This window comes from Martes martes (genome assembly GCF_963455335.1).
Source record: "Martes martes genome assembly, chromosome: 1".
NCBI lineage: Eukaryota > Metazoa > Chordata > Mammalia > Carnivora > Mustelidae > Martes > Martes martes.
In genome coordinates, this window is record NC_137888.1 from 190518076 (window position 1) to 190532095 (window position 14020).

General features: G+C 54.4%; 1 protein-coding gene across 9 annotated transcripts in view; it reads left to right on the top strand.

Moving 5' to 3' along the window:
- Nucleotides 1-7164: 7164 nt before the first annotated feature.
- The window catches only part of ACOX2 (acyl-CoA oxidase 2), a 31871-nt gene continuing 25015 nt past the window's right edge, over nucleotides 7165-14020 (top strand). For 3 of the 9 annotated variants that reach the window (XM_080811653.1, XM_080811656.1, XM_080811659.1), the window contains exons 1-7: nucleotides 7176-7480; nucleotides 9407-9641; nucleotides 10063-10225; nucleotides 10442-10593; nucleotides 10997-11104; nucleotides 13331-13450; nucleotides 13777-13892. In XM_080811653.1, coding sequence (XP_080667779.1) covers nucleotides 9482-9641; nucleotides 10063-10225; nucleotides 10442-10593; nucleotides 10997-11104; nucleotides 13331-13450; nucleotides 13777-13892 — 819 coding nt within the window. In that variant the 5' untranslated portion in view covers nucleotides 7176-7480; nucleotides 9407-9481. Of the gene's footprint in view, nucleotides 7490-8639; nucleotides 8698-9406; nucleotides 9642-10062; nucleotides 10226-10441; nucleotides 10594-10996; nucleotides 11105-13330; nucleotides 13451-13776; nucleotides 13893-14020 lie in introns of those variants that run through there. The other 6 variants (XM_080811652.1, XM_080811658.1, XM_080811655.1 and 3 more) reach the window with 4 other exon arrangements.

The following is a 14020-nucleotide window of genomic DNA, read 5'->3' on the forward strand; positions in this document are numbered from 1 at the left end:
ACACTCGGTAGGGGGTCTGCTTGAAGATTCTCTCTCTCTCCCTCCGCCCCTCCCAGACCCCTTACACACACACACACGCGCGCGCGCACGCGCATGTGTGCTCTCTCTCAAATAAATACATAAATCTTAAAAATAATTAATTTTTTTTTTTAAATTTTTTTTTTTTTGAATTTATTTATTTGTTAGAGAGAGAGAGAGCGAGCACAGGCAGACAGAGTGGCAGGCAGAGGCAGAGGGAGAAGCAGGCTCCCCGCTGAGCAAGGAGCCCGATGAGGGACTCGATCCCAGGACGCTGGGATCATGACCCGAGCCGAAGGCAGCCGCCCAACCAACTGAGCCACCCAGGCGTCCCTAATTTTTTTTTAAAAAGAAAGAAACTAGTTGGATTCAGATCGCCAGCAGCAATGCCTGAGATCTGTTTCTCCGTCTCTTCTCCACACAGCCCACACACCAGTCTGGTATCTGGGCACCCTTAATTCACACAGCATTTAGTACGGATTTGCTGAGGGCCTGCTCGGTGCCAGGAAGCACGCTGTGTGCTGGGGGCACAGTCGGAAACAAAACGACGAGATCATTGCCATGGCCTCCTCCTCGCTGGTCTCCCTGCTTCTGATCTGCTCCCTATGGCCTATTCTGGAGAGAGCAGCCAAAATGAGCCTGTGGACATGGAAGACAGGTCTTGGTGCTCCTCTGCCCAGAGCCCTCCCTCACCCCGCCACCCCCCATGACAGCCTTCCTGCCACCCGGAGTGCCCTGCCTGTCCAGCTCCCTCTTCACCTCTAGCCTCCTGCCTTCTGCCCTCCACCCTCGCCCAGCTCCAGCTGCCAGCCCAGCCTCCTCATGCCCCACATCCCACGAGGTGCCTTTTCACCTTCTTCCCTCAGAGAGACACACAGTCCTCTCCCCCACAATCTTCAGGACTTTTTTCTATGCGCTTTCTAAAGGAGGCCCTCTGTGGCCGACCCGTCTGACTCCCAGCATCTCGTACACACTTCCTATCCTCCCTTCCCCATCTTATTTTTCCTCCTCACCATTTGCAGCCACCAAACACACATCTTCCTTGTTTACCTTGTGTGTCTCCCCTAGTGAAAATGCCCCCTACTTGAGCGCAGAGATGTTTGTCTGTCTCATTTCCTGCTGAACCCCAAATGGCCGTCCTCCCTCCTCCTTCCCTGCCAGCAGGTGACCTGACTGCCTGCGCCAGTCTCCGGCAGACTGGGCAAACTGGGCCCCAGGAGCAGGAATCCAGTCCCGTCCCACTGGTGGCTTTGAGAAAAGGCAGTAGCCAAATAGGGCTTGGGGCTCCAGGCATGCAAGGTGCTCAATTCCTTTTGTTGAATGAGGAGTAAGTGAGAAGGCGCTTCTCCCGAGGCAGCACCAGCATCACCTACCTGCCTCCTCCCTCCACCATCCCACCTGGGCCCAGAGATGTCAGTTTGGTCCAGAAGCTTTCGTCGGGCCACTTGGGCTGTTGTCAGGACACCTGGGCCCGACGGCCTACGCCAGCACTGGAGCTGTGTGGCTGCTACACGCCATTCTGTGGCCATCCAGAGAGTTAGAACATTCCTGAAGGCAGAGGTCAGGTTATCGCCGAATCCTGGGGACCCTGGAGAAGGAAAGGAGCCCTGACGTCAGACTCTGCCCTACAGGAGAACCAAGGGCAGCAAGCCGTTCTCACTAAGGACCCCTCTCCCCCTACACTGCCAGACCACAAGCCCCAGTCTGGGTTTGGGGTGAACCCTCTTTGATGGCTGATGGGCCCAAATACACAACCTGGGAGACAGACCTCAGGAGGTGAAGGGGTCCTCCCTCCCTGATTCTGCATATGTAGCCCAGGGGAGCCCTCAGAACCCAGGAGCCTTTGCTGGGCAGCCTCACCTCGCTAGGGATTGTAGCACTTCCAAGCTCCTAGAGGGCAGCGACTCTGGCTGATGCGGCTTCCGTTTGCCGGTACCAACCCAGGTGTTCCAAAAGCTGTGACTGGGTGTCAGTTACGGTCACTGCATTTACGGAAGGCCAGCAATGTCACCACCCATGACAACGCGATGTCAGTCTCACTATTCTGCAGACAAATCAACGTTTAGGTAAATTAAAAGACCTGCCCGAAGTCACAAAACCATCCCTGGGGAAAGACAAAATTCCCACAGAGCCGTCTGTCTGCAAAGGGCACATTTTCTCCACTACAGCTAGGCCTTGATCCTAGGAAGGGCGCAGAGGAGGGCCCTGTGCCATTCTGACCTTTGGCCATGAGATTCGACGAGCTGTTTTAACCTTCTCTGTGTCTGAACTTGAGGGACCTGGCCTCTACCCATAAAAACAGACTCAAGCCAACATAGACTGATGTGAGTTCTGGGGTTCTGCGCCGCCCCCCCCAAAGCCAACCAGTCTCTGGAGCCAAACAACAGGTTAGCAACTACCATCGAAGTGGGATTTCTGCCCGCCTTGCAGGACTGGACCTACAGCTGAGGGGTAACCAAAACACTGTGGTGTTTCAGTGCCCCCCACCCCCAGACCCATCAAACCATCAACCCCCAGCCACCCTGCTCCCACCAGGCCCTGCCTCACAAATGCCCTTTGGCCACTTGTCCTCATCTCAGCCATCCAAAGATTACCTCAGTTGATGAAAAGCAGGTGCTCACCTAGGGAGGACCCTTCTCAGAAAGGACTCCTAGAGAGATGAGCAGGATTTCCCAGGGAAGGACCCTGACAACTCCCCTGGGCTGCCCAGCAAGACCGAAATGAGCTGAGGCTCCATCTCCAAGGGACAGGCTGCACAGGGGACCAGGGAGCTGAAGCTGACCCTTTGGGGAACCTGACCTAAGAGGCGCATTCCCCATGTCAAGGCTGACTTTAGGCTTTTGCCCCAAAAAGATGGTTAACCCTGTGCCCAGACCTGTATTCAAGCCCCAGCTCTGACAATCACTACTTGTCACAGGCCTGGAAAACTTGCGGGACCATATTGTCCACATCTGCGACATAGATAATGCTATTTAAACTTATAGAATATTTGGCGTCTGTGGCAGGGACTGGGCTATTTATATTTTCTGTGAATTCTCTCCTTGAATACCCCCCAGGACTGGCATTGCCTCCATTTTACAGGTGAAGAGTCCAAAGTTTAGAGAGGCCAAGCCACTCCCCAAAGGCACGCTGTCAGCAGGTGGAGGCAGCAAGCTGGGAACCCATGAGCCCACGTCTGCCTGACTGGGCCAGCACATTTGTCCTGGCAGCGTCTGCTGGTGGAGGCTGCAGGACTGTTTTTGCAAAGCACCCACATTCAAGCTTTCCCATCTGTCACCGCAAACAACCTGCAAGGACGCTGAGGCCCTGAGGCCTTCCTCCTTCCTTCCCCCCCCCCCCCGACAGCAGGTGGCCCAGCCCGCACCAGTCTGGCAGACTGGGCCCCAGGGACAAGAATCCACACCCATTCCACTCACCACTTTAAGACAAGACCGTGGCCAGTGGGATACCAAGGTTCACAAGCCCGACCTCGGCCCAAGATGTTCAGGGAAGGAGCAGGAAGGAAAGAAACATGCATTGAGTATCTACTGTATGCCTGCCAGGTCTTACCACGTGAGAGACCCGACACAAAATGCCTGATCCCGGGGCCTGGCTCACTTCAAGGGATGGACATTCCTTCTCTCTCTCTCTCTCTCTCTCTCTCTCTACCTTTTAATGGACACCCTAACAGGTGACCCAGCATGACTGTGAGGAGCCCAGGCTACAAAGTCGGACTTCAGACTGGGGTGGGGGGCGGTCCAGCTCTGCCACTCGCCAGGTGGATGGCCTTTGACAAATTATTTATTTTTATTTTTTTTTTATTAAAGATTTTGTTTACTTATTTGACAGAGAGAGATCACAACTAGGCAGAGAGGCAGGCAGAGAGAGCCCGATGTGGGACTTGATCCCATGACCCTGAGACCATGACCTGAGCTGAAGGCAGAGGCTTTAACCCACTGAGCCACCCAGGCGCCCCTCGACAAATTATTTAACATCTCTGAGCTTTTCATCTGTTCGCTGAGGATTCCAATAGTGCCAGCCTCACAAGTAGCTGAGAGGACGGCATTAACAAACATAAGATGTCTGGCGGGGTGCCTGGCAGGCTCCATCAGAAGAGCGTGTGACTCTTGATCTTGGGGTCATGAGTTCGAGCCCCACACTGGGTGCAAAGGTTACTTAAATACTTAGTTTTTTAAAATTTTTTAAAGATTTTTAAGGTGTGACGCTACCACGGAGAGAGACCATGGGGCGGTGTGAGGCCCCTTAGTGAGCAGAAACCTGTCATCATAGATGAGGAGGCCACACCTGAGGGAAGAGGGCACCTGCCCAGAGACCTCAGAAGTCCTTTCAAAACAGGTGCTCTGGCTCTCTTGCCTTCTTTCCCAATCTTATATACACGGGAAAAGAGCCAGAACACCAGGTTCAAATCCCAGTTCTGCACCTTCTGCAAACTGAAGAGAGGCATGTGACTTCCCAGAGTTGTTTGCAGCGGAGGGGAGGGATCCTGTAAACATCCCATCCACTCACAGAGACCTGGTTCCTCTCCAGGTCCCACCCCGAGCCGGGCCCAATCCACCACAGGTGCTCCAAAACATTCACTCCAGAACGGTGGTCAGAGGCATACAGATACTAACGCTAAGCATAAGCCACGCCAAATTTTATTTAATTTTAAGATTTTATTTATTTATTTATTTTAGAGAGAGACAGCGACAGTGAGAGCACCAGCAAGGTGAGGGGCAGAGGGAGAAGCAGACTCCCCGCCAAGCAGGGAGTGGGATGCGGGACTCCCGTCGTTCATGACCTGAGCCGAAGGCTGACATTTAACCAACTGAGCCACCCCGGGTGCCCCAAGGCAAAACAAATTTTAGCACAGAAACATACGGGAAGAGAAAAATCATTCACCTTGCAGATCAAACCTTTCGTAGAAGGACGACCTGTGGGGAGCCTTTTAAGCCCCTTGGGTATTAACAACCTGAGTTCCTGACAGGCACAGGACAAGAAGCCATCAGGAAAGATCGGGAAAGGATGCAGAAAAACCAGGATCACTTTGGAAACCCAGCTGGGTACACAGCTTTTTGGTACAGGTAGTACCAAAGGAATCCCCAGCTTTGAGACTGAAGGTATGGGTCTCGTGTGGAGATATACAAATGTGTGTAAATAGAGTAGACACACAAACCCACCCCCTCCCACCTTTGAAAACAGTGTCAAAGCTCCAAAGTCCTTCACTGTCAACCGTATTTATTCACTCATCTGCCAAATATTTGTTGAGCACCTACCCTGGGCCAGACCCTGGTCTGGGAACGGAACTGTATTGGTGACCAAGAGCGAGAGAGTCCTTGCTTTCGTTGCTGATCTACACAAAAACCAAGAGTTAAAGAAAAAATACCCACACAGTAGTGGGTGTACCAAGGGTGTGGTTTTTCCACACCAACAACCAATTCCCCAACACCAACTGGGTGTTCAACAATTCAGTTCAATTATGACACCAACTCTTGGGGTTTGTGTAGATCCCACAGGATCGAGGATCAGTCCCACAAGACTGCCCCCACCTCAGACCACAGCTGCCCATCCCAAGGGCCACCTGTACCTCCAGAGTACTGGCTATAAATTCAGGGGTTCCCACAGCACCCCCCAATCCTGGGTTCAATAATTTGCTGGAATGACACACAGAACTCCCTTTACTTAGTTTATCGGGTGATTATAAAGGACACAACTTGGGGGCAGCCAATGGGAAGGCACGTGGAGGACAGGGAGTTGAGGAGGGAGGGGCTGGAAATTTCCAAGCCGCCCTCCCAGCACCTCCATGTTCGCCAGCTCTCCCCAAACCCTGCTGTTGAGGGACTTTTCCCAAGGTTTCACTTAGGCATCATTGATTTAATCACTGGCCCCTGGTGATTAGCTCAAAATGCAGCCCCCTCTCCCCTCCCTGGAGGCTGGGTGGGGAGGATGTACCAGGAGAACAGAGAATTCCAAACTCTCTCATTAAGGCTTGGTCTTTCAAGCAAGCAGGCCCCATCCTGAAGCTATCTAAGGCCCCCCTCCCCGTTACCCATAATAAAGGATATGGTCTTGGGGCGCCTGGGCGGCTCAGTGGGTTAAGCCTCTGCCTTCGGCTCAGGTCATGGTCTCAGGGTCCTGGGATCAAGCCCCACATCGGGCTCTCTGCTCAGCAGGGAGCCTGCTTCCCTCTCTCTCTCTTTCTCTCTGCCTGCCTCTCTGCCTACTTGTGATCTCTGTCTGTTAGATAAATAAATAAAATCTTAAAAAAAAAAAAAAAAAGATATGGTCTTATCACTCAGGAGCTTGCAAGGGTTTTCAGGGGGTCTGTGCCAGTAACAGGGGACAAGACCAAATACCCGTGTTTTATATTATACCACAAGGGGCCAAAACTTGGAGCTAAGAAAGCAGGTCCTACGGCTTCCAACCGACTTCCCCAGTGTGGTGAGATGAAAAGATAAAAAGCAGCTGGACCGGTAGGGCCAGGGAGGCCTGGGAACAGCGGGGGCAGGAAGAGAGGGAGAGAAACTTCAAAGTTCCAAAAAGCTAGAAATTCATTAGAAGTGATTGTGAGTATGCCGTCCAGGTTTTCCTGCTCATTCCTCCCGTGGAGACTCCCTCCCCAGCAGCCCCTCAAGCCCAGCCTGGATGCTTCAGGGTCAGAGGCCTCCTAGAGGTTTTCCTTTGGTTTTTGCTTCCCACTGGACCCCAGTGCTTAGATCGTGCTGGGCGCACAACCACAGGGTTGGATAACAAAGCAACAGGGCTGGGTAACAAAGCAAACTAACGCGTCCCTACAACCTAAACCCTCACACATCCGCCCACAAGTACCTCACCAGCAGACTGTCCAGAATCTGAAATTCCACCATTAAACGTCACTTGGGGGAATTAAGAAACTCTGTCATAGGGCACCAAGAAACCGGTCATAATCTCAAGTTACAACTTGAGATAATTAACATAATTTCAAGTTACAACTCGGAGCTTCACAGTTTGCCAAGAGATTTCCTTTATAGCCTGTGATTTACAAAGGAAGGGAAGTTCAGAGAGGTCAAGTGACATCTCCCAGTCACAGCCGCAGGGTCTGAGCCGGGGCCTCTGGACTCCAGGTGGGGGCTGTGGTGTCTGCTGATGCACAGGGAACCGGGTACGCATGTTCCGGGACCTGGCTCTGGAGTGCAGGTGAAGAGAGGAAGAGCCTGGCGAGGGTCAGCAGTTGACACTCCCAGAGCTGTGCCCCCACCACCCCACCACCCCTGCAGAAGAGGGTGGTGGCAGAAGGCAGAACGGGTCATACCACCTGAGGGAGCCAGTGCAGGAGAGGAAAGCAGGGAGCTCAGCCTGGGGACCCTGAGAGCTGAGAGCCTGTCAGGCACTGCCTTCCGGTTTTCCATGTTCCAGCCCATTCCGGAGGAGGAGAAAGGGGCTGAGCCACCCACTGGAAATCTAGGCGTGCAGCTCCAGAGGCCAGGCCTACAGGCAGACACAGGTGAGACAGGTGAGCTGGGTCGGGGGGACAGGGGAGGGAGTGGGAGGCCCCTGAGGGCTGGACCACCTTAGTCATGACCCTCCCTGCGCTCCTAATGACTCTGCACTTGGCTTTCTTTGATTTCATTTCAACCCCTGTTTAGAGACCCTGCCCGTGGGCCAGACCCTGGCTAAGTGTTAGTTTAACTTGACAAAGTCCCCTTCGAAGGGAACTCCAGGGGAGGGGGCTCGGGATTTTAAAGGGGGCAGTCAGGTGGGCCTCACTGAGGAGGTGACATTGAGCAAAGACTTGAAGGAGGTAACGAGGGAGCCAAGAGGACACCTGGGGAAAGAGTGTTCCAGAAGAAGAGTTCGATTCAGAGGATACAACTTGGCAGAGGTGGGGTGCAGGGGAGGCCTGCGGTGTCCAGGCACAGCAAGGTGGCAGCAACAGTAGGGGAGTGGAGCAGGAAGACAGGAGGCCAGCTCGGCAGCCTTGCAGGGATCCAGGGGGCAGATGAGAGGGGCACCTTGAATGTGCCAGGCCCCTTGTCAGCAACCCCATGGCCCTGCCACCCCTCGGGGGTATCGGTTTGGAAGCCTGCATGCAAACCCCACTTGCCGCTTGTGGCTACATGACCTCACAGAGTGTCCTAACTTCCCATCCTGACCTCCCTGTAAAACCGGCTAGTAACAGTAGTGTTTACCTGTAGGGCTGTGGTGGCTGCCTACGGGAAAGACAGACCACGTGTCCTCCGGACAGCTAGTCATGGGATCCAAGGAAGTGCCGGCCACCCAGGCACTTGGGAGGGGAACATTCGGGCAAAAAAGGCATTGTTCCTATTGCCTACTCTAATAGCACCCAGTGGGGCAGCAAAGGGGCACTCAGTTCCTGGGGGGGAAAGGGGGGCGGGGCGGCAGGGCAGGGTGCTGCAGTCAGGAAGGCTCCTTGGAGGAGAGGTCCCTGGAGGTTGGGTCTGACTAGGAACAATGGGGGAAAGCGCCAGAGGCAAAAGGGAGCAGGAGCAGGAGGGGAGCTCCCCAGGTGCTGGAGTAGCTGATCCAGGGCAAGGGGCAGGTTGGGGGGAGGTGGTGGAAGCCTGGGAGCATACACTCTCTCCCACAAAACAGTGTGCACCAAGGGGCAAATTCCAAGGGGGGGGGCGGGCACAATGTCACTGCAGCTGAAGAGCTCCACCTGGCAGCCCGGAGAACTGACAACGGAGAGGCGGAGGTTAGGTGAGAGATGGTGGGGGCGGGGTGGGGGACAGACATGGGGATGAAATAAATGCATTTGAGATACTCAAGAAGCGGACTGGAACCTACCTGACGGTTGCCTTGCTGTGGGGGAACAGGGGCTTCTGAGAGTCAGGGGGTTTGCCGAAGGACACAGGTCCATCCTGACTGCGGGGGGACACACAGGGGTCCCGGGGGGAACACTGCCCAGGCCCGAAGCAAGCTTCCTCCCCCCAGCTCTTTGGTACCTCTCAAGGCTCACAGAAACGGACTGAGGGAGCCCAGGACTCAGGGGACCAGGTGAATGGGACCTCAGTTCCCTCCAGCGAGGCCCCCTGGCTCTGTGGTCAGACCCTGTCCAACTCCTGGCTGCCTCAAGCTGTGCGGCTAGAGGCCACACAGATGCTCAGCGTCACCAAATATCTGTGCATGAGTGACTTGAACTACTGTGCGAGAATTCCCCCAGGTAACCCGTGCAGTACAGGTTGCAGTGGATGGAGCCCCGGCCCTGTGACTGGATCCCATCCAGATCTCGACAAATGGTCCTGCTCTACCATTTACGGAGCGATTACTGCATGCCTGGCCCGCCAGGGCACCCCTGGAAAGGGGATGGGGGTGCGGGGCACTCGCATATTTCAGGGCAGTTGCTTTCCTACCCGGAGGGGCCCCTGGCTGATGTTCAGCTCTGGGCACTTCCTCCTCCTGCACACAGGTACTTAGTACCCCCGGAGCTCGAGCACTAGGCCAGAAGTATCTCTCCTGAGGCACCAGGCAGCTCCAGGCTAGGATGGACAGCCCAGTGCACCGAGTGTCCCTGGGGGATACCTGGAGCAGGCAAGTGCACTCTGACATAGCGAGTGAGAGGTTCATACAGTCCTTCAGCGTGGAACAACTCACCAACATCCTGGATGGAGGTGCCCAGAACACTGCACTCCGGAGGAAAGTTGGTAAGAGGGAGCTGGGGAGTGGAGCCTCTGGTTTGTGCCCATATGCTTGTCTTGGAAGAAGAGTCCTCCACTAGCAGTCCCACCTTCAAATGACAAATTTTGCTCTCAAAATTCCACTGTTAGAGATTCATTCCTTTGGTCTGGAAGGACCTCTCTAGCAAGTCCATATTCCCTGAGCCCAACTAAAGGATAGAAGAGTCTTAGGCAGCAGAAGACCGGGATGCTAGTCCTTATTCTGCCACTGCCTAGCTTTATAACCTCGAGCAAGTCACCTTCCCACTTCTGGTGCTCAGTCATTACATCTGTAAAATGACAATGTCTGACTTCCTTTCCACATTCACAAGGCAAGAGGGTGGAAAGATCTGAAGGTGCCAGGAACCTCACCCTGGTCTCTAAGCCCTCTGTTCTCTGTCTCTGGAAGAGAGTATCATCCACAGTGACCCAGAGTTCAGCGTGAAGGATAATTATTTCATGACCCAGAATGAACGTTATGTGGCCGCCGTCCAGAAGAAATTTCACCTCCAGATAATAGCAAAGCGCCTCGGCTGGTCGGAAAACAGTCCTGAACTCTTTTATGCTTACAGGTACTCACTCCCAGGGCAGCCCCACCAGAGAGGAGGTCACGTGGGTTCACCTGGAAAACCTTAGCACCATTAGCAGTTTTTCCCACCTTTAAAGGCCATGGCTATTGGGAGGCCAGGATGACAGGCGCCCCTTCCCTCCTGCACCCCGCCAAGCTGATGGTACCAGGGCCCCTATCTCCGGTGGGCTACTCCAGCACCGTGTCCTTTCCCCCACAGAGCCCTTTCTGGAGAACTGGCATTAGGCCTACACACCGTGTTCCTGAAATCCCTCCAGAGCCTGGGCTCTGAGGAACAGATTGCCAAATGGACCCCGCTCTGCAATGAGTTCCAGATCATTGCATCATATGCCCAGACAGAACTGGGACACGGTGAGCCTGCGTTTCTGCATGCACAGTTCCAGAAAGCCCACTCACAGCTGAGTAGTCAGAGATTGTGTATTTCCTATGGAAACATTCCAGCAGGTGGCAGTCAAGGGTCTGGAAGGAGGGGGTTCCCTTTCCTAGTTTATAGAAACACACCGCACGAGCTAGCGTGCGTGGGGCAAGTCGTTCCTTCTGGAAATGCCAGCAGGCGTCCCTTGTCACGGGCTGGACACGTCTCCCCCACTCAGCCCACGGGTGAAAGACAAGAAATGCCTGTGAGTACAGCTGGGAGCTCCCCGACTCCAGATGAGGCTGGTGCGTGGCAGTTCTAGACCCACCAGGACGCTGCCCCCCAGGTGGGAATACTATCCTGAACCCTGACTCACAGACTCCCCTCCTTGACTCCCAGGGACGAATCTTCGGGGCCTGGAGACTGAAGCCACCTATGATGCAGCCACCCAGGAGTTTGTGGTGCACAGCCCCACGTTGACAGCCACCAAATGGTGGCCCGGGGACAGTGAGTATCCATCCATACCCCCAGCCCTATCTGTCCCCAAGGAGAACAAAGTTGGACAGCAGAGTAGCACGGCTCTGAGGTCCACCAGACCACAGACGGATTCCCTATTCTAGGCTGGTGAACTTGAATGAATCAGTTCATGTACTTGAACTTCAGGGTCTCACCCTGTCAACGGGGGGATGGGAAGAATTTCATCCGTGAGTGGCTGAGAGGCCCCAACTTTGAAGTAGCTGAGGAAACGCACCTGACCTGTGGGGGAGGAGGGCCAGGGCCTCTCCCACAGGCACCCTGCCCCCACACAGACACATGCGTGCACACACACATCACAAACACACGGCCCAGTCCGGGCACTCTCACCTCCCAAGTTAGTGATTCAGCTTGCCAAGCCATCACCCAGTTCACAGATCGCCCCTGCTCCAGAAAGGCTCAGCCACGGTCTGGGTGCCGGCGCCACACTGCCCCCTGTGGCCACCAGGTGGCGACCGTACCATGCTTCCCCCAGGCTCTGTCATTGCCCCAGAGGGGATCCCAACAAGGTCCTCTCCCCTGGATGTGACACACACCTATGAGGGCCCGTCTGTGGCACTTCAGAACCCATTTGGTGAATGCTTCCATGGGGGAGAAAAAAACAAGGAATCCCAAGAGTACGACTAAGCAGAAAGAAACAGGCCAGAGATAAGCAGAGAGGGAGAAAGCTTGAGAGAGAAGTCTGAGAAATAGGGACAGACAGGAGAGAGCAAAGAGAGAGGAGAGGGAGGGACTAGATGACCACCGTCAGAACTGCAGAAAAAAGGGGCACCTGGGTGGCTCAGTGGGTTAAGCCTCTGCATTCGGCTCAGGTCATGATCTCAGGGTCCTGGGATCGAGCCCCATATCGGGCTCTCTGCTCGGCGGGGAGCCTGCTTCCTCCTCTCTCTCTGCCTGCTTCTCTGCCTACTTGTGATCTCTGTCTCTGTCAAATAAATAAATAAAATCTTAAAAAAAAAAAAAAACAGCGGAAAAAAGAAACCAACCTTGGCAATCAGGCAGGCTTGAAATCCCAGTGCCGCCCCCGTCCAGTCCAGTGACCTTGAGGGCCTCCCTCGCCTCTCTGAGCCTCAGTTTCCTTATCTGGGAAATGGGATTCATCATCCCCGCCCTGCAAGAGCTGGAAAGCACCAGCACAGGGGCCAGCACCACCTGGATTTAGATAAATGGTAATTATCTGTATTCATTATTACTAGGTAGAGGATACAGTGATTCATTTATAGGTTTTTGAGGACAGAAAAAAACAAAAATCTTGCTCATCTCACAGTGCCGTTTGCAAAACACTGCTAGATTTGTTTGGTTCTTTGGAAGCAGGTCTCCCTCTCTGGGATCAATGACTCTTTGAGGCCCCTGGGATGGGGGCGGGTAGCGATGCACACCTTTCCCTGTGATCCAGGACTGGTTTTCTCACCCTGGATCCTAACAGACATACCCCAGCAGCTCTGGCATAAAGATCCTATCTTCCCGATTCCAAAGAAAATGACTCAAGGGCACATACTTTGGCCAGAAGATTGCAGAAGAACCAAATTTTTAAAGAAGCCGAGATTCCCCCAGATCGTTCCATTTAGGCTATTTGCATTAAAATCCATAACCTTTGTGAACTTTGCCTTTGGAAGTGGAGAGCATCTGGAGGGTGTGGAGGGCTCCGCACCCCTCAGGATCTCCAGCAGCCTCCTGCAGCCTCCCCGCCCCATGCCTGTGTATTGTATGTAGGGAGGTTGCTCCACACACGTGACATTTAGACAGGACCCCCTGCACCTCCAGCCACCAAATGAGTGTCCATAAAGTCCACCAAGCCAGTGCGTTCTAGAGTCAGACGCTCGTATTAAAGCTCTCAAGACTGTTCCAGCCATTTCCAAGGATGGGTCAAGGCCATGTGAGTCAAGGGATATCCTGAAAAAGCATCGCTTTGTTGCCCCAGATGCTACCTCGTCCTCTGCCTGGCCCTCCCTACCCTGTGTGACCCCCCGAGAAGGCCCTGTACCCTTCAGGCTCCTCATGCACCCTCCCCTGACCTCACCATTTGAGGCTGATCAAACAAAGCCCATCCTGGCTTCCCATGGTGCCCTGTCCTTCCCCAGGCCACCACACTGGTCCTCCTGGCCCATTACAGACAGGGCCCACACCCAGGCTCCTGATAGGGAGAGTTAGCCTCCTACACCAGAGGTCATGCTGGGCCTCTCTCCTCTCTGCCTTCAGTGGGACGGTCAGCCACCCACACTTTGGTCCAGGCCCAGCTGATCTGCTCAGGAACCCGGCAGGGCATGCACGCCTTCATTGTGCCCATCCGAAGCCTCTGGGACCACACCCCACTGCCAGGTAAGCCCACATGGCTCCCAGGAGCACTGCCAGGGAGAGACCCCACCAGGCCTCCCTATCCCGAGGCCCCGGAGCTCATGGGAGAAGCTGGGGCATGTTCCCTTTGGGCAGGTATGGGTCCCTGGATAGACCTGGTGCTAACCAGCTGGGTGAACTTGAGCAACATTCAGGACCTGTCTGACCTCAGCTTAGTCACCTGCAAAACAGGTGTAATAACCCCATGTGACAGGCTGCTGTGAGGCTCAGGGGAGGTGGAAGGAATGGGGGGGGGTACCCAGCACACAGAAAGCACTTGGCTGACAGATGTTCCCATCTCCATCTCCTAGGAGTCACTGTTGGAGACATCGGGCCCAAGATGGACTATGACCACACAGACCATGGCTTCCTACGACTGGACCACGTGCGGATCCCTAGAGAGAACATGCTGAGTCGCTTTGCACAGGTGGGAGTCTCGCATGCCTACACTGCCTGAAGAAGGGACAGTGGCCCCCTGCAGAATGCTGCTGGCCCTGGGTCTTCCTCCAAAGAGCAGAGTTTGGGGCACCCCACCCCACTCTAGAGGGGCTCTGG